At 46.5% G+C, this 21252-nt stretch overlaps 1 protein-coding gene across 1 annotated transcript; it reads left to right on the forward strand.

Moving 5' to 3' along the window:
- Positions 1–17741: 17741 nt before the first annotated feature.
- LOC311327753 (regulator of G-protein signaling 20-like) lies at positions 17742–20981 on the forward strand (the record flags this gene model as incomplete). Its single annotated transcript, XM_084460845.1, has 5 exons — positions 17742–17803; positions 18897–19057; positions 20001–20084; positions 20376–20610; positions 20793–20981. Exons 2-5 carry the CDS (start codon positions 18900–18902, stop codon positions 20979–20981), a joined length of 666 nt encoding a protein of 221 aa, XP_084316971.1. The 5' UTR covers positions 17742–17803; positions 18897–18899.
- Positions 20982–21252: the final 271 nt, after the last annotated feature.

The following is a 21252-nucleotide window of genomic DNA, read 5'->3' on the forward strand; positions in this document are numbered from 1 at the left end:
CCCATCTCCCTTCAAACTTTCCTTCCTGCATCCTCAATGCATAAATAAATCTCATAAATCTCCTCCACAACACCCACCACTGCTCCTTGGTTGGGGGTTCCACCTTATACCAAGCCCTCATTATTGTCTTTTTACTAGCAACCAATAGTACTTTCACTAGGTATCTGTCCCCTCCTTGTACATCATTCTGTTATGTTTGCCAAGATGTATATTCAAAGCTGATAAGAATGAGAACCAGTCAAGACCCCACCACAAAATGAGGACCCAAGCCCTCAGCCCCCTCCCCGTCATGAGGTTTACCAGCGGGGCCAAAGGGTCCACACTGAGGTCATGCGCCAGCTATGAAGACACAAACAAGTAAGGTTCACATTTCTACCATTTTATTGTCTGTTGGTGGGTGACTGTGTGAGGTGTGTGAGTGCGTTTGTGAGTGAATGTGTGAGGTCCGTGAGTGTGGTAGTGAGTGACTGTGTGAGGTCCTTGAGTGTGGTAGTGAGTGACTGTGTGAGGTCCGTGAGTGTGGTAGTGAGTGACAGTGTGAGGTCCGTGACAGCATGTGTGAGGGAATGAAGTGCAGTGAGGATGTCCTGTTGGCTCTGGTGGTGTAGTGTGGTGACCTCCACCAACTGCACAACTGCCCCACAACTGCCCCAATCCCTTCTGCCATTTCCCTCTGGGCCTCTAGGGTCATGAGCCTCCAGCACAGCGTCTGAGAGGAAGCCCAGCCCTCAGGGACCCTTGAGGCAGGGACGCTGGCAGCCGGAGGTGGAGGCGTTGGCGGTGGAGACGGAGACGGAGGCGCTGGAGATGGCACTGGAGGTGGAGGCCGGTGCGCTGGAGGTGGAGGCACTGGAGGTCGTGGCGCTGGATGTAGAGGCTGCAACCGGCGGGGGCACGACCGTCAGGTCAAGGACCACTGCAGACTCCCCCTCCTTTGAGTCCCACCCCACGTCAGAGTCTGGAGAAACAATTTCAGTCATTTTCTTTGAGTTTGTCTGTTAACTTGATTATGCATTAAACATTTTATTGTGTAGCCATATTCAATTGATATGTTTTTCTGTTGGCAGCCAAATAAATGCTTAAGTGTGATTTACCGGGTGATTTAGATGAGAGTCTTAATTTCCCAGAGGGGAAAATGTTTAATGTGGTCTAACATTATGAACTGGTCATCTGTGTTATCGTTCCCTGTTTTTGGTCCTAAATCAATCATAGCCTACCACAGAATGTGTGGAATGTTTGCTTTCCTCACAGCCACATAATACAGCATGTCCGTGTAGCCTACGCCAAATACAGGATGCACGAAACGTACAGTAGGCTACCTAAACTGTAGGAGCAATCAGACAAATGTAGGCTCGTACAAATAGCTTACCTTCCGAAGATGATTTTCTTTCCTCGCGTGGACCTCACCAACAAGCACATGCACCTCCGTCTCCGAAAAGTTTCTCTTCTTTCCGCGTTTTTCCATAAACGTATTTGTCTTTCCTATGCTCCACGCTATATTATGTCGGTTCCTTCCGGGGTATCCACGTTGTGCGCTGTCATAGTTTTGACCATATATGGTTGAATTTGGGCGTGGAGAGGGCGGAACACGGGGCGCGTGCGCGTACGCTCTCTTCTCCGCCACCGTCGGATTTTCTGTGGTGAATTTGGCGCAGCAGCGTGTACGCCATTTTTGATAGATCCGAAAAGCGTGTAAATATTCTCGTCGTACGCTACTTTTCGCATTTTCCTCGTTTTCGTCGTACGCCCTCTTTTACACCTGAATTTACATGCTCTTTGATAAATGAGGCCCCTGGACAAGTAGCATGGCAACATCTTTGAGGTCACACCAGGCTGCCATTGATTCCCAAATATGAATCAGATTATCATATTTGAAAGAGATTATAATCTGTTCAGTATTGACTAAAGATATTTTTCATAATCTCCTATAGGCTACTGAGAACATTGGGAAGCACAACTGACTCAATCAGCGTATCCCGAAAAACATCAGGACATAAACACAAATACCAGAATCTTCCAATTAACATCCATAAGGACATAATCTGACTACTGTAGATATGTTGGCCTACCTCAACTAGTCAAATATTTGAGAAAGAGGAAGGAGAGCTAAACTGTGTTTTGCAGCACCACCAATGCAGTCCAGGACAGAATGTGTTGGTGACGCAAGACAACACATACATCCACACGAACATACAATGTACACATGCATAGCACACACACACTACTGTACGCACACATGCACATCCACACACACACACACACACACACAGACACACACATATACAGTCAAGCCGGAAAATCTGCACACCCCTTTCACCTTCTCTGATCAGATCAGAATATGTTTATTGCCATTGTACTTTTACATACATAGTAATTTTTTACGGCATTGTGGTGCTTACAACAATGGACAGGTGCAAGAACAGGACAGGACAGGACAGTGCATGACAGGGCTTGTAAAGTGCAGTGATACAATATATAGTGCAAAAAGTGTGTAATCGGACTACAAAGAGTCAGTGCAAAGTCAGTTTAGTGCAAAAATTGCAGGGGGTGGGGGAGAGAGTCAGAGGGGAGCCATGTTTATAAGGTTGATGGCCATGGGGAAAAAACTGTTCCTGTGACGAACAGTTTTAGTCTTTAACAACCGCAGCCTCCTGCCAGAGGGGAGCGGTGTGAAGAGGCTATAGCCCGGGTTGGAGGGGTCGGTCATGATCTTCTTGGCTTCTTTCAGCGCCCTGGAATCATGCAGGGCCTGAGGGCAGGGCGCAGCCGATCACCCTCTCTGCAGAGCATATCACCCGCCGCAAATTAGTCTTGTCCCTGACTGAAGCGGTGGAGAACCAGGTGGTGATGGAGAAGGTGAGGATGGACTCGATGATGGAGGTGTAGAATTGTACCATCATGGTCCGTGGCAGGTTGAATTTCTTCAGCTGCTGCAGAAAGAACATCCTCTTGACATTCAATTCCAATTTGAGGTCCCAGGAAATTACAGTACCCAGGAAGCAGAAGTGGACTCCCCAGAGTCCACAGTGGCAGCTGGGGAGTCATGCAGGGTGATGGGAGGGAGGGGGGCTGAGTTCTTTCTGAAGTCCACCACCATTTCCACTGTCTTTGGAGCGTTAAGCTCCAGGTTGTTCCGGCCACACCAGGACAGCAGCTGTTCCAATCTCCCACCTGTAGGCGGACTCCCCCTTGGAGATGGGTCCTATGAGGGTGGTGTCGTCTGCAAACTCCAAGAGCTTCACAGACTGATGGCTGGAGGTACAGCTATTTGTGTACAGTGAGAATAGTAGGGGGGAAAGAACAGCCTTGTGGGGAGCCGGTACTGGTGGACTTGGTGTCGGAGATGCTCTTCCCCAGCTTCATGCGCTGTGTCCTGTTAGACAGGAGGTCAGTGATCCACCTGCGGTTAGAGTCAGGCACTCGTAGCATGGAGAGCCTGTGCTCCAGTGTGGCCGGGAGGATGGAGTTGAAGGCCGAGCTGAAGTCCACAAACAGAATCCTGGTATACATGTAAGTGCCTGCGGTGTCCAGGTGCTGTAGGACGTAGTGAATAGCCATGTTCACCGCGTCGTCCGTGGACCTGTTGGCTCTGTATGCAAACTGCAGGGGGTCCAGGAGTGGGTCTGTGATGGTCTTGAGATGGACCAGGATGAGGCGCTCAAAGACCTTCATGACTACAGAGGTCAGGGCGATGGGTCTGTAGTCGTTTAGGCCTGTGATCTTTGCCTTCTTGGGAACCGGAATGATGGTGGAGGCCTTGAGGCAGGCTGGAACATGGCATGACTTCAGCAAGGCGTAAAAGATGTCAGTGAACACCGGGGACAACTGGTCAGCGCAGAACTTCAAGATGGAGGGTGAGACAGAGTCAGGTCCGGCCACCTTCCTGGGGTTCTGTCTCTTGAACAGGCGGTTCACATCCAGAAGGGCCCTTGAGCAGTACACTACCCCAGCCAAAATGAACCTTGAACCCGGAGACCTTGGGATACGACCACAGCCACAAATCCGGAGCTGCGTTCTAGTGTAATGGACAGATCCGGAGGCTTTTGAAAAAAACGATAGGAATAAGCCTACCCTGTATTCACTTCACAGTATAAAAATCAAAGAGGTGATTTACGAGTTTTCTTTTCTTTATGGATACTATAGCCTAATATCAACTTTGAAATAATAACAGGAGTCACAAAGGGACAGTAGATGCACGGATACAAGGAGAGCATACTGTCAGAGGCACAAACCTAAATTAATAATAGGCTAGGCCTACAATATTTAAGCTGACAGGGCAATTCGGCACCACTACAGTATAAGCCACTGGACTCAATTGCCACTTGGCACACTGTTTCCTAGCGCCTGCTGTTGCTTTCTCAAGTTCACACTCTCGAACCTGATTAAATCAAGAGCTGATTAAATCAAGAGCAGACAGCGCAACGGTCACATCAACCAGGTATTACAGCTAACTTGTAATAGACGAGTAGAGGCACTTGTGTGAAATGGCTCAGTTTCATGTTTTAGCCATGCTTAAACATAGAAAACGCACGTTGGTCCACATACCACGCATGCGTGGAGGCGCTCGGGCAGCCAGCATTGAGCAATTACCCTGCGCGCCCGCACACCCCTTGGCGCACGTGCCCACGCAGGGGTATTGCGATATGCGGAGCGCACCCACTAAGCGCTGTCCGAGTAGCTCCACTCCTGGGTCCAGTTTCATAAATTAGCCTGATTCCCGTGTCCATGTCTAACTCCTGTGTTGACGTGGATGGTACGTGTACCCTATGAATAGCTAGCTAGCTAGCTCGTATTCTAACGCTAGCTAACGCTGGGATGCTAGCTAGCTAATGCGAACAGTAGCTATAAGAATAGTAGCTAAGCATGACTAAAATGTGAAACTGAGCCGTTTCACACAAATAGCCTACCTCTACTAGTCTATTACACGTTTAGCCGTGATACTGGGTTGGTCACACAGGCTTACAGTGCAATGCATATCATATAATAATGATCTTTATTGTGGGCCTATAGGCCTAGTGGCTTAAAGAAAACATTTTTGTCTGTAGGCTACGTCATCCTAGTCCACACTTTGCTCGCTCCAACTCGCCCTTCTAGTGTGTGTCGCATTTACAAAGGAAAAATAATATACAGGTACAGGTATGCTAGCTAAATAGCAAGCTAGTAGCTAGGTTACGGCTGTCAATTTAAGAAGCATTTTAGCCTCTGTCTCTCCTCCGCTCCGGTGCTGCCACATGCATGCGTGCGTGTGGCAGAACTAGAGCAGAGATGAACATGCTTAAGTTGGCAGCCCAAACCAGAGACCCGCAGAGTGTTTTGATGAAATCTGCTTCTGTTCAGTTGTACTTTCGCGAGTCACTTATTGTAATGTTATCAATCAATCAATCAAAGCTTTATTTGTATAGCGCATTTCATATCCAGAGGCAACACAATGCGCTTTACAGAGAACAAGGGAGGTGGGCATATGACTTTGGTTATAAGGCATAATTGGCACCATAAGGCATATGGTTATGACTACGTTCGTATCAGTTTGGAGTATTGGGTCAAAAAAAAACAAAGCTCTGAATACTGAATTGGGCGGCTGTAGCTCAGGAGGAAGAGCAGGTTGTCCAGTGATCGTAGGGTTGGCAGTCCGAATCCCGTCTCCTCCTGACCACATGTCAAAATGTCCTTGGGCAAGACACTGAGCAGGCTAGCACCCTGCATGACAGCTGCCGGCATTGGTGTGTATGTGAATGGGTGAATGAGAGGTCTTCATTATAAAGCACTTTGGATAAAAACGCTATAAGTGCAGACAATTTACCATTACCATTTATGAATTGAGCTCCAAATACCAACATACAGAATGAATAGTGGAATACTCAAATTACTTGGGCCAGCCTACTGTATACCGAGATCCTTGAAGAAAACCTGCTCCAGAGCATTCTGGATCTCAGACTGAGGCAAAGGTTTACCTTCCAACATGACAATGACCCAAAGTACACAGCCAAGAGAACAAAGGAATGGCTTTGAAGAAAGTCTGTGAATGTGCTTGAGTGGCCCAGCCAGAGCCCAGACCTGAATCCAATTGAACATCTGTGGAAAGAGGTGAAAATTGCTGTGTACCGACGCTCCCCATCCAACCTGACAGAGCTTGCAAGGATATGCCAAGAGGAATGGGCAAAATCTCCAGAAACAAGTGTGCCAAGCACATAGCTTCTTTCCCTAGACGCCTTGATGCTGTAATCGCTGCCAAAGGTGCATCAACCAAGTATTAGGCTAACGCTATGTTCACACAGGCTTTCCGAAGCACAAGAGCGAAGCGTTCACGCGCGCACAGGAGCGTTGTTGTCATGGATGTATTAATAGAATACATGGATGTATTCAGAGATTCTGAACTGAACTTGTGTTGCAACCTGTTGACAGTGGGTAGAAATAGAATATAGGCCTACCTGGCTCTCCAATGGCCTTCGCAATTACATCCCAAAGCTTCATTTTTTTGTTGGTGTCTTTGTAGAGCATGTGCTGGGCATCATACAACTCCCTGTATTTTTCCACTTCGAGGATTAACTTGATGTCGTCGATCATCTTCAAAAAATTCACTAGTGTAGTTGGGGTTCGTGTCTGTCTCCATTGGCGTCGGGAGCCGTGGGCTTCCGGGGCTCGAGACCCGAATGTTTTTCATCTAGTCCCGGACAAAAATAAGTACATATTTTAATAAAGAAATGGACGCAAATCAAATCCCACTCCAAAATCGAGTCAGACAGTCACAACTCTCATGTGTCGGTCATATGTTATAGCCATGGATGTATTAATAGAACGGTTATAGCTAACAGCCCCCGCCCTCGCGAGTCCAGTAGGCTACATGCGTGCAAAGTCACTGCGCGTCGCGAGACAGATTCCAAAGCGGGAGAAGTTGCCTGAACTTGCCTCGACACGTCAAAACTGTAGCAAGTGTAGTAAGCCAGTTCTCGAAGTGCTTACATTGGAATTCCCTTTGACATTTTAACATTGGGACGGTATATCCAATCAAAACTTGTCTGTCCCGTCACTTGCCTGTCAATCACGTTACCCACTTTAGCTATCTAGCTACTGGCAGCATCAATGAACATGGAAAACGGAGATCTTCAGTATTTGTTAAAAGTTGATTCCAAAATGAAGTGGATTAAACGAGTTTGGGTAGGTCTTTTGTGATCAATTGCCAGTTGTTATGGCTGTGCGTTTTGCTATGCCTAGATTTAATCAGCACTCGAGAGCGTGAACTTTGCTTCCTGGAGCGGTGGGCTAATAAGCCTAGTAGCCTAGTAGTAGGCCTAGACTAAACACTGATTAGTGAAGTAGGAGAGTAGGCTATTGAGTGCTGTGCCATAAGGGGGTGTATTTTATCGTTCTGTCATTGCTTTTCGTGGTGTTTGGCCATTGTTGTCATGGCTCTGTAGTTTATTTTGTGTGTAGGCCTACCTAAAAGCTTGCTTGTTTCGGACTAAATAGTGCCCGCTTATTCGCTCACTGTCAAATTATTGGCCTTGGTCGACGTGTTAAAAAACATCAGTAGCCTAGGCTACTGTAGTTTTCCTGTATGTTTTTTACCTATAGAGTGCCACTGCTCAGCGCCCTTCTGGTGCTGTGAAACCTCCCATCAGGGCATGCTTTGAAAGCGCACCCCCAAAAAAATTGGTCCTGGCTTACCCGGTTCTAGGACCCACCAGATGCCAGTGGTTTTGACTTCTCATTAAAAATAAAACTTGAACTCCGTTGTGTTTTGTGCTGTGCTCAGAGGGTGGGAGATATATTAGACCAGTGAGATGTCCAGGCCCTCTGCCCTGGTGTGTGGCAGCTGTTAGTGTCAGAGGGAAAGCCTCGTTCAGACTGCATGATTGCCATCTCTGAGGGATCTCTATTAGATGATGGTCAGCTGGCTCTTTTAGCAACTGCAGTCATTTCAGCTTCCACTGGCACATCTTCCCCCCAGATTTTTCTTTTTCAGAACTGACATTTTTTAAGGGCTCATGTCCCGCAGTATGTTGCATTAAATAGTATTTTGTACAGTAGATGGAAATGTGGCACATTGAGTTGTTTGTCAGGGTGTTACCTGTATTCTCATTAAAAAAAGACTGGGCACGACACTGGATGCTATTTAATATTGATTTTTATTAAAGTCCCGTCTTGTTTACCATGATTTGTGTATGATCACTTCTTTGCCATCCCCTTTCATAACCAAATGTGGTCTGATCAAGGTCAACTTTATTTATAAAGCACGTTTAAAATCAACCGAAGTTGCACCAAAGTGCTATATAAAATAAAATAAAACAAAAAATAGAATAAAGTGCACATAATCACGGAACAATAAAAGGAGAGGACACAAAACAGGACAAGGGAAGTAGGCTATCAGGCCTCAAAAGCCAGTGAAAACAAGTGCGTTTTAAGCTGAGACTTAAAGAGCCCTAGGTTCTGTGCGTGTCTAATGTGTGGAGGGAGGCTGTTCCAGAGCTTTGGGCCAGCCACCGCAAAAGCTCAGTCACCCTTGGTCTTAAGTCTCGATCTAGGAACTGTTAAAAGAGTCTCGGAGGAGGAACTCAGGGTTCTAGATGTCGCCCGAACTTGAATCAGTTCAGCCAGATAGTGGGGGGCCAAACCATGTAGAGCCTTAAAAATAAACATTACGATTTTAAAATCAATCCTGAAGCGAACAGGAAGCCAGTTTAGGGAGGCCAGCACCGGTGTGATGTGGTCCCGCTTCTTGGTTCCAGTCAGGAGGCGCGCAGCAGCATTCTGGACCAATTGCAGGCGCCTCAGTGACTGCTGGTCAAGGCCCACATACAAGGCATTACAGTAGTCCAATCTTGAAGAAATAAAAGCATGGATGACTGTCTCCAGGTCCTTAAGAGAGAGGTACGGTTTCAGTTTGGATAAGAGCCTCAGCTGGAAAAAAGAGCCTTTAACCACAGAGCCGATTTGTCGCTCAAAATTAAAACCAGTATCAAAAGTGACACCAAGACTTTTAATAAAAGAGCGATTCTTGGCAGCGAGGGGCCCTAGGTTGCTAACATGGCTGTCTTTATGACCAAACAAAATAACCTCGGTCTTCCCATCATTCAAACTAAGGAAGTTTAAGTCCATTCAGGTTTTGATGTCATTTAGCGCAGATGTTACAGGCTTAAAGGAATCCTTACAGTTCAATTTCAGGTGGAGGTACAGTTGGACATCGTCAGCATAGCAGTGGAAAGACACATTGTGTTTCCGTAGAATGGAACCCAGGGGCAGCATATATAAAGAAAATAATAAAGGGCCTAAGATGGATCCTTGGGGGACACCGCAGGTGAGGGGGGCCACACTAGAGGAGAACTCACCCAGCTGGACAGACAGGTAAGACTGTAGGAACATGAGAGCAGCATCTTTCAGGGAGTGGAGTGGGCGCTGTCATCAGCGGGCCAGGCCGCACCGTAAGTCCGAGGGCATTCGGGCTGTGCACGTTGTTGAGGAATTTACATCCAAACACCTTAAACCTTTGTCCTCTCACTCCTTTTGTAATACATCACCTCCCCCAAATATTCACATAGCTGTGCTAACATACAAAATGGCTTCCAGAAGGCCATCTGTCTACAACAGAATAACCATCCTTTGTCCCCAATTGCCGCCCTTTTTCTAATGTCACATGTCTGTACTCTTGGCCACGCCTGCCATTTCATATGATGTACAATGCAGTAGCCAATCACATCCTGGAAGGACCTTACCTGTGGTTTGACTGCATATAAGGCACAGCAGAAGACCAAACGGGCACTTCGCTGAATAAACCACCCTTGTTGCGTTTTCAGGAAGTCCTTGCGCTCGTATGCTTTTCACAATAAACCAGACTTAACCTTTTGAACGAATCTTGGTAAATCCTTTTGACTAGATCAGTTATTTTACGATCACAACGTCAATCCACACCCATGGCCTCTTGATCTGCAGCGATCGCCTGACAGTAGAGGAATAACAATATCCCCCACGCATGAGTCGCGGATTTTCCAGACAAGACGACAACAGGAGAGCCTTTACTTTCACCAGAACACCACTCCGCTTTCCCCGTCTCCTCCGGCGTTTGATCCGGGGAGAGGCACCAGGTGACCGGCGCAGGTATGCAGGAATACCTGCTAACAGGGGGGGGCATTCTGATCTTGCATGTCAGCTCTAAAAAACATTTGCATCGAATCAGAAACTCGGATGCTTTGTAAAGTTTGACGATCGTAGGCAAATAGAGCCGAAACATCCCGACAGCAAACATTTAAAAACAGAGCAATGACAAACACAAAACTGAGTAGACGCGGCCGACGGCATGCCGAACATACTGGCGCCATCTTGGTTCGTCGTCGTCAAAAAATTCCAAAAGAGTCGAGTGATGATTAAACTGCTATGGCTTCTTGATTTTGCTCTCAAAGTGCGCCAAATTGATGCATTTAAATTAACAATGTTAAAAAAAAATATACCCTAGAGGGTCTGAGGTCCACCCACCATAGCTGCTCAAAATCCTGTGGGAAACACTGTTTATGGTGTGTGTGTGTGTGTGTGTGTGTGTTTGGTGCATGGTGGCAAACCCAAATGGGCCCCTAAAATATATTTTCCTGCAGGTTTCACCTGTTCTGAACTTCAGCTCCTGATGCTTTTCCCTTAGCCCCTAATGTTTTTGAATCCTAGAAACGCCCCTGTCTGTCTCTCTCTCATGTGTTTGTTCACCCCAACCCTGACCCCACCCCCAGCTCCTCTCTCTCATTTAAATTCAAAGGTGCTTTATTGGCATCGAAAGCTTACAGGCTACATTGTCAAAGCAAGTGTGAATCCTAAACAACTGTAAGAGATATAACTTGTAAGGACAGTTCAGCACATGATAGCCCAGATGTTATTGGGAGAATATAGCTTATTCTATGGGCCGAATGCATAGTTCAGACTAAAATGTTAAATGTCGCAATTTAACCAACAGCCGGTTAGCCTCGCGTCACCAGTCTTTCCTCGGGGAGAAGAGCCTGGTATCTATTTACTTCACTGCCTTAAGCCCGCCCCATCATCCGGCTCCACACATCCACGCGCATATACACCATATACATTTCAGCAGATCTGGAGAAAGCAAATCAATATTGTGGAGTGAAGGAGAAAGACATACATCTTTAATTCGCCTCCTGGGTAATAATAAGGTTTTACTGTAAGTTTGCTACAAATAGAAGTGTGATTCGCAACATCTGGGTTTCTTGCTCATACAGACAGAGCAGCAAGCTGATCTCTCATCACTGAAGCACTGAAGACTTTCTGGTTTAAAGCAAAACCAGGGCTGCAACCAGGCGGGGCTTGCCGGGCAGGCAGGCAGGGAAGCAACTCTCTGGCAACTGAATATGTTATATGTTATATAAATGACTATGTTATAACCAGCATGTAGCAGATGAGTTTAATCAAGGCTCTGGAAATGATGGAATCCTGTGGAACAAATAAATATTGACCTGCTTCTAGCCATGAATGCATGCATACAGTCAGCTACTGAATAACCTTGCTGGTCTCTGAATAAATCAATAAACTGACAAATGAATAGGAGGTAATACCAGTACATCCAGAACAGTGCTGCCAGGATCCTGATGAGTGTGGAAATATACCCATATCACCCCATATCTTGGCATCTTTGCACAGTCTCCTACAGGACTGAATTCAAAACCCTTCTCCTAACTTTAAAATGCACCAAAGGACTCCTCACTCCATTAAACGCCTCCTGCAATCTTCAGTCTGGAAACAGCCTGCTTCTTCAAACCCTCAGGACTAAGCTCCTCTCTATGGAGACCGGACCTTTTGTTCAGCTGTCCTCCGCCTTTGGAATGTCCTCTCTGAAAATCTGAGGGCACCATAGACTATGGGATCTAAAGAACTTCTTATCTAGAAAAGTTTTTTGTGTGTAATGTTTATGCTGGTATATTTAATATTTATATATTGTATGTGTATATGTCTCTCTCAAGTGACTTTGTGGTTGTTTCAGCACTTTGAGTTGTTTCACAATGAAAAGTGCTTTATAAGTAAAATGTATTATATTATTATTATTATTACTATTATTACTATGATTATTATTGTTGTTGTTAATACTACTACTACTACTACTACTACTAATAATAATAATAAATTTAGTTTAAAGTGTTTAAAGTGAGTTCAGAAGTCACTCAGAGTTGATTTCTCCATTCATTATGTTGCGCCTGTCTACACTATCTCTTTCTCTAGCTATATATATATATATATATATATATATATATATATAAATACTGTATACTGGCAACGTTTCAGTTTCAGTCAAACAAACATTGGAATCTACATGACGGGGCGGCTGTAGCTCAGGAGATAGAGCGAGTTGTCCAATGATCGTAGGGTCGGTCGTTCGAATCCCGGCTCCTCCTGACGACATGTCGAAGTGTCCTTGGGCAAGACACTGAACTCCAAATTGCTCCCAATGAACAGGCTAGCACCTTGCATGGCAGCTGCCGCTATTGGTGTATGTACAGTATGTGTGTGTGAATCGGTGAATGAGAGTCTTTGTTGTAAAGCTCATTGTAAAGCTCTTTGGATAAAAGCGCTATATAAGTCCACTTACTTTGACCTTTGTGTGAGGGAGCACTATCGTCTTCCCATGGGAACGACCAAACAAATATAAGAGTCCGCATCTAAATGCAAATAACTGTTTCTATTAAAAAAACACTTTCATTTTCATTCCCACTCTGTAACTCGCACCATGACACACACACATATCCGGGGTTCATAAATAAGAGATGCTGACCTGTGGAATGAACAGGGACTGGGGTTATGTGGAGGTGAGCAGACAGTCCTACACTCATCAGAATCCACTCTGCTGACTGAACAGCAGCCAGCTCATGTGGATGGATGGGCTGTGATTCAGTATAACAAGGCGTTCAGGGTATTCATCCATAGAATGACAAAAAATAATGAACAAGTCATCTCATGTGGTCCAAATGCTAGAGTAGTCTAGTGGTTTCACACAGGGGATTACTCTCTGCATTTTGCCAACATTCAGAAGGTGACACAATGACAAATGATTGAATACCTGTTGTGGTGATGTCTAGTGTTGGTGAATATGTTACATAAGCCAAATCAAACACGGAAATTTAAATATAAATTGAATATAATAGACGGTTTACAAATGAGTGATGAAATAAAGCCGGGAGCCAGATTAAATCTTTCCTGAAAGGGTGTGTGACACACTATCTCAGCTTTAAAGTAAAGACACTATAAGTCTTAAAGATTACTACAGGGACATGATTTATCACAGGGACAGGGGGAGAGTAATGGAGGGAGAACGAGGGAGAGAGATAGAGAGAGAGAGACTGAGAGAGAGACCTGGAGGAATGAACGGTATGCTCTATTGAATCCATTTTATAGCACTGTCGTCTCCACAAAGTGGAGGAGGATGGATCTTCTCCGCTGGTGCTCCACCAATCACCATATACCACAGTCCCACTGTCAGATCTGCAACTTCAGCGCCAGGCCAGAGCCTCGCTCCATATGGACGTGCTGTACCATGAAATGAGAGTACAGGAATTCATGAAATTCACTTTGATTGATTTTTTCTTCTGCAGATGTGTGTATGTGTGTGTGGATGAGAAAATTATATGCTGAGAGGACAGTCCATGGAAATGAAAACATCCATATTGTCCATTACAAAATCATATAGGATCACAACTTCAAATGGACAGTGGGAAAAGGGAGACAGCATTTTGTAAAGCACGGGTCATCTGTTCTCATCAAACAATAAAGAACTTGTAACATCCAAGTCAGCTAAATATTTTTGACCTTTTCAGTAGATGGCACCAGTAGAAAGAGAAGATGTTTTTTTCCAGGACAGTGAGTATAATATCCTCCCAGCAGCCTGACCCTCACCAACCACAGACGATTTGTAAGACAATGGGCCTCTGGGCACGGATGACACCCCCCAACGCTAATTAATACCAACAGCATATTAACAACACTCACCTGCATCTCAACAGGATTTACAGAGCAAATACACCCCTTTGAAAGAGCAAATACACACATATTGTACCTTTGACCATGCGACAAAGGTCCCATGGGCTTTTGAGCATTCACAGCATCGGGTCCATGTACTCAAAAGTGAACTAACATAGATCCATATTTGCTTCCGCCCCCGGTGACCACCGCAGGCGGGGGATACATTTTCAGTCACGTGTGTTCGTTATTTTGTTTGTTCATTTATTTGTTTGTTCTTTCCTTAGCAGGATTACACAAAAACTATCAGAGCGATTTTCAAGAAACTCGGTCAAGGGGTGTAGCATGGGCTAACATAGAACCCATTCAATTTTGGAGCAGATCCGAATCACTGGGCGGATGCGCGAATGAAGATCAAAACAAAACTTGGACATACATATCTTATACTCAGGAGCCCTGCGTTCTTACCCAGATTTATAATCATAATCAGGAGTCCTGGATCACAAAGATGTTTTTTTCACAATTATTATTATTTTTTTAATGTTGGCTCTTCATTAGAATGAAGAGTCAATTCAGCACAGTATATATCTAAAAAAAAATTAAGGGAACACTCACTTACACTTAATCACATCCAGCTGTCAATGGGTTAATGATTTTGATTTCCATTGTCCGTCATTTTGTTCTCGGCAAAATGCACAATATAATCAATAAAGATTTTCAACTTGGTTATTTCGCTCATGGAGATTTGCGATGATGATTGATGATGCCACGCCATCAGAGATCGGAGGTTGACTTGAGCCCATCGCCACAGCTCCACCGCCAATCGGTGAAGCACCGGCAACTGGACTCCCCCCTGCCAGTTGATGTGAGCCACCCCTGGGCACCTGGTCTGGTTGTCTGACCGCAACAGCACATCACGTCCCCTTACCAGGTGGGCGAAGCGGCACAACACCAGCAACACGTCTCTAACTCCAGGAGGTTGATGTGGCGCCGTTCCCCGGTGGCCCACAAGCCAGCTATGGCCTGGGACAGACATGTACCACCCCAGCCGTCCAGAGACGCGTCTGTGAGAACCGCGAGGTGAGACGACACCCTGCCTATTGGAACGCCGTGCGCTATTACGCGCTGGTCCCTCCAATAGCTGAGGTCCGCTTCCAACGACCTTGGTACCAACACAAGGCACTGTCTGTCTCACATGATCTAGACGGAGCCGTGCGAACCACCTCTGGGTGCATCTCAGGTGCAGTAGACCCAGAAGGCGCATGACCGATAGAACCGAGACCTTCATAGAAGGATGGAAAATGCTTAGACTCTTCTCCAGCGTCTCTCTCCTTAGTTCGGACAGACATACTCTCATGGTGCCCGTGTCCAGATTGATACCTAGGTAGACAATCTGACGGGCCGGCCACAGAGCGCTCTTTTCCCAATTGACGGCAAACCCCAGGTCAGTGAGATGATTCACCACCACAGCGGTGTGCGTCGAAGCCAGAAGAGGCAACGGAGCCAGAACCAGCAGGTCGTCCTGGTACCCGAGGATCCTGATGCCCTCCCAGCGTAGTGGTTTCAATGCCGTCTCCACACAAATGGAGAAAGTCCTGGGGGCGAGCGCATATCCAAACAGGAGTCTGGTATACTTGCACGCCACTCCCTGGAAGGCAAAGTGCAGATACATCCGATGCTGATGAGTTATCGGCATTTCAGGTCTATGCTGGTGCAAAAGTCGTCGGGAAGGAAAGCTTCCAGCATCTGCCTCACCATAAGCCGGTGCACCTGTGGGGACCAAGCCGGGCTGGGCACTCTGGACTGGCTGGGGAGAGAGAGACGGTGGTGGCAGCACCAGGCTTGCAACCCCAAAGGCTGGCGTCGGAGCCGAGCCGCAGCAGGTTGTTTCTGCTTGTTTTGCTGTCATCGCTTTCTCAAAGTCGTGACAGCAGTGACCGAGGCACGAAGACATGCCAGCACACCGTGTTTCCCTGGAGCGGCGAGGTGACGAGCGAGGAGGAGCCAGTCTTGCTCCTGGCTGCGACATTGCTCCAGGATGTTAGACACAGCAGAACCAAACAACCCCGCTTTGCTTACTGGTGAATTGATGAGAACGCCTTTCTCCTCTCGTAGAGTGGTCAGAGATAGCCACAGATGACGCTGCTGGAAGACAGAAGTGGCCATCACCACCACCACATCCACCTAAGCAGGAGGTGGAGATTCTCACAAACTGCTGACGGCCCCTGCAGCTTAAGCCACCTCTGCTCCTCTTCCAAGGAAGAAGGTGCCTGCCCCTTAGCCAGCTGGCCAATGTAGATGGCTAGCATGGCTATGGATGAGGTGGCAGCGATAGCCTGAGCGGCTAGCACGCAGTAGCTCTTAACTGCCAAGGACAGAGTGGTATTGTCCTTGGAGTTGGGCATCAGCGGCCAAACCCCAGGTGGAGGAGCTGGGCACCAGGACGGCGGTGATGTCAGGTTCCAATGGCGGAGAGTCAGCCGTCGTCATGTTACTTCTCGTAGCTCTTGCGAAGGGATCTCTCAGTGTAGCAGGCTGGCCCCATCCTGCCTCCACGAATGTCTCCGGCTCAGGCATCGCTGGGAGGAGATGAGGTTCAGGCTTGGAGCTACTGCTACAGCCTCCGGGAGGGGAACATCGAGATGATGCGCGGGTACAGGATCTTCGTTCCCTGGCAGCGGCGACAGACACTCAAAGAAGTGCACTCGGAGGAGCCTCTCCATAGGTTCAAGAAGAGCACAGGCCGGGCAGTCGGGAGATGGAACCAGACCCGCCTTGGCATGCTGTGGCCCCATGCAGCAGAAGCAGAGTGGATGTTCCATGTTGCTGTAGGGGGCATCGTAACCACAGAATCTCTCGGGTAGATTTGGCAGTGCTGCCCAGGAACCCCCGAGGGATCTCTTTCTTCTTACTTCTCAGTCTTCTTGCGAGCTGAACGTTTCTAGGAGGAGATGTCCACTTATAGGAGGTGAAGCCCACTTATACAGTGGTGCACCGGACCTGGTTGGACACAGATGCATGTATGTTTTTTTTTTCTTCAGTCAATTGTAGCTGGCTAGGTTTCACAAACCAATAGGAGCTCCACGAAATTGAGTTGCCTATAGGCTTTTAACATCATAATGTTGATGGTATATGGACCTGATATTATCCCTATGCGACTGTTCTCAAGAGCTCAAGGTAATTCGACAGCAACTGGATCCTAGAATCTGTCACAAGTGGGGAGCGTTTTTATACAGATCGCTACTGCCCTCTTGCGGCCATAGTAGAGCCTGGAGCCCGCATAACATGCCGTGTAGATTCTTGCGCTATAAGGATGGTGCCCTTGCTTGTTTTCGAAACAGGGGTTTTGCGGTTTCCAGAGTTATCGAACTTAATTTGAGATGAATCAGAGGGAGTCGCCTAGCTGAGGAAAAGACATGGATCTCTGATGGCCTATTAATCCAACCTATTCAATAATGATAAATTACTGTATTGGTCTGCCTGGTGGTTGTGGCACGAAATAAGTTGTGACATGAAGTTCTGGCACGAAATAACTTACACTGATTCACCTCTTATAATGCATAAAAATATGCAATTATATTTGACTCCATACCCTACAAATAAGTCCCCAGTGGATTACTTATATTTCCGCTCCATTACGCTACACACATCATAGCCTACCTAACCAGTACATGATCATAACCAGTGGCTGCCTTTTTCCTCTCCGTGAAAACGGTTCCGCCCCTAAACGCGCGCACTGGAACCGCAGAAAACCTTTGCTCATTGAGAAAAAACGCATGCGCATAAACAAAACCAAACGGTGCGTTAACTCGGAGCAGACGGATTTGATCGAGCCAAAAACCTGTATTCTGGCATTCATGGTGACACAGTGAGTACAAATACATTGGAATTTTCTCTTTGAAATATAAACGGGCTATTAATCCCTGCATTCTGATGATTTCTATGCATTCAACATTAAGGGCTGCCATTATTTTTCATTTTCTCAATCCTGGACCATAATTATTCTCTGCATAGGATTCTTTCATGCAAAGGTCTCAAGATAATAATAGGCTAATAATAATTATAATAATAATAATAATAATAGGCTAATAATAATAATAATAGGCTAATAATAATAACACAATAATAATAATAATAATAACAACAACACAATTTGCATCAGATGTTCTCAACTGGAAACTAGCCCAACCTATTCTAAAGGCAGTCAGTGTATTTTAATATTGTCTCAATCGTAACGAATTGTATTGTGCATGCCTTGTGAGTAACTGAAACCAATAGGTTAGTCTTGCTGCATCTCCTGGATGCGATTGATGGAAGCTGCGGTCCTCGAGCAACGCCTTGTCGCTATCTTTACCGCTCAACCATCTCTCTCATCCACTCTGCTCCCAATTGCCTTTCATTGGTCTGTTCGTGCGTTGTGCTTGCTTGACTATTAGCGGTAACGTAGCCTATGATTGACGGCATTAAGTATCGTCATCTGGTTCCATGCATCTATAGCTCTGATTATCGCCCTTGCAGCGCACACAAGTTTGGGCAGGGATCTTTGCATTAAAGTGGTGGTCAGAGGCAGAGCATTCCGCAAGAGACATGCGCGCTCCAGCTGACATGAAAGCTTCTGACGACACCATGGTGATTCCATGCTCCATTTCTCAGAGATGAGTATGGGAGGGTTTTCAGATGTAGTTGCGGCAGTCAGATTGATTTATTATTTAGTTAATCAATTCTCTTTCCGACCTGTCATATCCTAGTACAATAAATAACAATAACAACAAAAGTAAAAAAAAAAAAAAATCTGTAGATTAGAAAAGTAAATGTGTAGATTTGCTGTTAGAGCAATGATTTGGAGTGTTGCTGGGGTTTGGGCCTCTGTACAATATCCATTCACCAGTAGCTGTGTTGCAGTGGTATCTTCTTAGAAACTGGTGCATCTCAAACTCTGCATGTTGCTTCCTCACCTGCAGCCCATGGGTTCGCAGAGGGTGGAGATGCGAAAGAGACAGATGCAGATACACCAGGAAGCAGCCACCAGCGTCCTCCAAGCGCGCTACGGGATGGGGGCCACCTCCTCCAACGCCTCGAACGCCTGCTGCTTCTGCTGGTGCTGCTGCTGCAGCTGCTCCTGGTACAGTAGGCTCTGCAACCCTTACTGGCCACACCAAGCAAGGCTGATTCTAGGATGACACTTTTTACCTGGGCAGACAGAAAAATGTTGGCCACCCACCCACCCAACCACACACACACGCACACACACGCAAACACACACACACACACACACACACACACACACACACACACACACACAGACACACACACGCACATGCACGCACACACACACAAACCCAGAACCAGCTGAAAACACTGGAGATTATTCGACACCCACACTCTGTCTCACATGACAGGGCCAACGGACACAGTTTGGGAATCATGCATCGCCTGCAGTGGGCTGGCCTGCAGTGGCGGTTATAGCTACTGTAGTTTTACCTGGGGTGGCAGGCTTTCCAGCTGGGAGGGCAGAGGTTATCTCTCCCATACACATTTGAACTTCAGATGGTGACTGCTGGCCTGTATTCCTCTCCTGCTCACCAGTGGCCGTTCCCTCAGGAATTATTAGACCTGTTGTGTGCAGCGTGAGAGCATGTTAATTCACTCCTTAGGGACATGGGCAGTAACCGCTGTCTCCTCGTCTGCTTCAATTAATTCCTGCTTGTTGTGTAGCACAGTTACAGTGGGCGGCCGCAGCTCTCCCAGTAGTTTATGCCAGACTCTCACCTGGTCCTCATTAGGCTACAGGTGTTCTGAACACCTGCTACATCAGGTGTTCAGAAAAGTTCAATTACAGCATTGTTTACACAGGCCCTCCCTGCAGAGTAGGCATATCCGGGAGCTCTGCACTCAGCCAGGCTGTTGATTGCAGCCAGCTTGAAACAAACAACACCGAATCTTCCCTCGCTATAGCCTACAGTACTGCACCAGTGAATAGATACTGAAATGAGGCACAATTGACCCGCAGAGATATATATTTGATGTAGTCATCTGATAAACGTGCTGTATTTGTTCCCTCCCAGTCTGACTGTTAGGGGCGAGGATGAGAGGATTCAGAGAACCACATATGAGAGGAAGACAGACGGAACCACAAACTGTGAGGACAGGTAACGTATAGAGCACTGAGGCTACATTGAGCCGACATTAGTCTTAGAGTAGTCCTAGATTAGAATAACATAATACTGCATGTAATGAGGAGGACCAACACCAGGTTTGATTACTTTACAAATGCAACCTTTCCTCCTCCCCTTCTCGGAGAGATCACTGATCTGACTTGGACTGGCGACAGCTGTGTAGGGACGCAGTTGTTTTACCTATCCAATCATGTTTTATCTTGAGATAACCTCAAAAGGCTCTTTTTTTTAGATCATTCATAACAGCAACAACTTTCTATGCAGCCCTAAGCCTACCCTTGATGATGCACGCTCCTGGACCTCGTCATTCGAGAGGCTGATGAAGAGTGCAGCCGGACGAGGCTGCTTCCGGCAGTTCCTGCGGACAGAGTTCAGTGAGGAGAACATGATGTTCTGGCTAGCCTGCGAGGAGCTCAAGAAAGAGACCAATAAGACGATGGTGGAGGAGACAGTACGACAGATATACGAGGACTTCATATCAATCCTGTCCCCTAAAGAGGTGAGGTGAGCCTCAGGGCTGGGGCCAATTCCATTCCGAATCTGTTAAGGGAACAAATTGAAATTCTAAATGCAATTGGCCCCAGGCACGGTTGGCTGTTATGGCTCTGGCTATTCAGAAGACAAGATGTTCCCTTTTTAAATAAAGTGAGTCAAAACTGTACATTATGCCCTCCTTCCTAGGTGAGCCTGGACTCACGTGTTAGGGACGCAATCAACCGCAACATGCTGGAGCCCACCTCACACACGTTCGAGGATGCCCAGCAGCAGATCTACACACTGATGCAGAGAGACTCGTATCCCCGCTATATGAACTCCTCAGCATATACAGATCTACTAAAGAGCCTGGAAGAGCCTCCCGCGGAGACATAGACCCTCCCATCTGCCCACACTCTGCTTTTATAATGTCAGGCTTGGATACCACAGCTGGGATTACGCACTAGTTTTACAATGCCCACATCATCAAATGCCTGCATCGTTTTAGAACTTCGGATATTCTACATACAGCAGGCGACAAAAACAAAAACAAATTCCACTCTAAACCTGCTTAAAACAATCTCAGCTGTTCTATCTGAACCTAGCTTTAGATGACGCATGTATCCCACTGGAAGAACTTCTACCCTGTGGCAGTTCAAACATTTAG

This window comes from Borostomias antarcticus (assembly GCF_949987555.1).
Source record: "Borostomias antarcticus genome assembly, chromosome: 2".
Taxonomy (NCBI): domain Eukaryota; kingdom Metazoa; phylum Chordata; class Actinopteri; order Stomiiformes; family Stomiidae; genus Borostomias; species Borostomias antarcticus.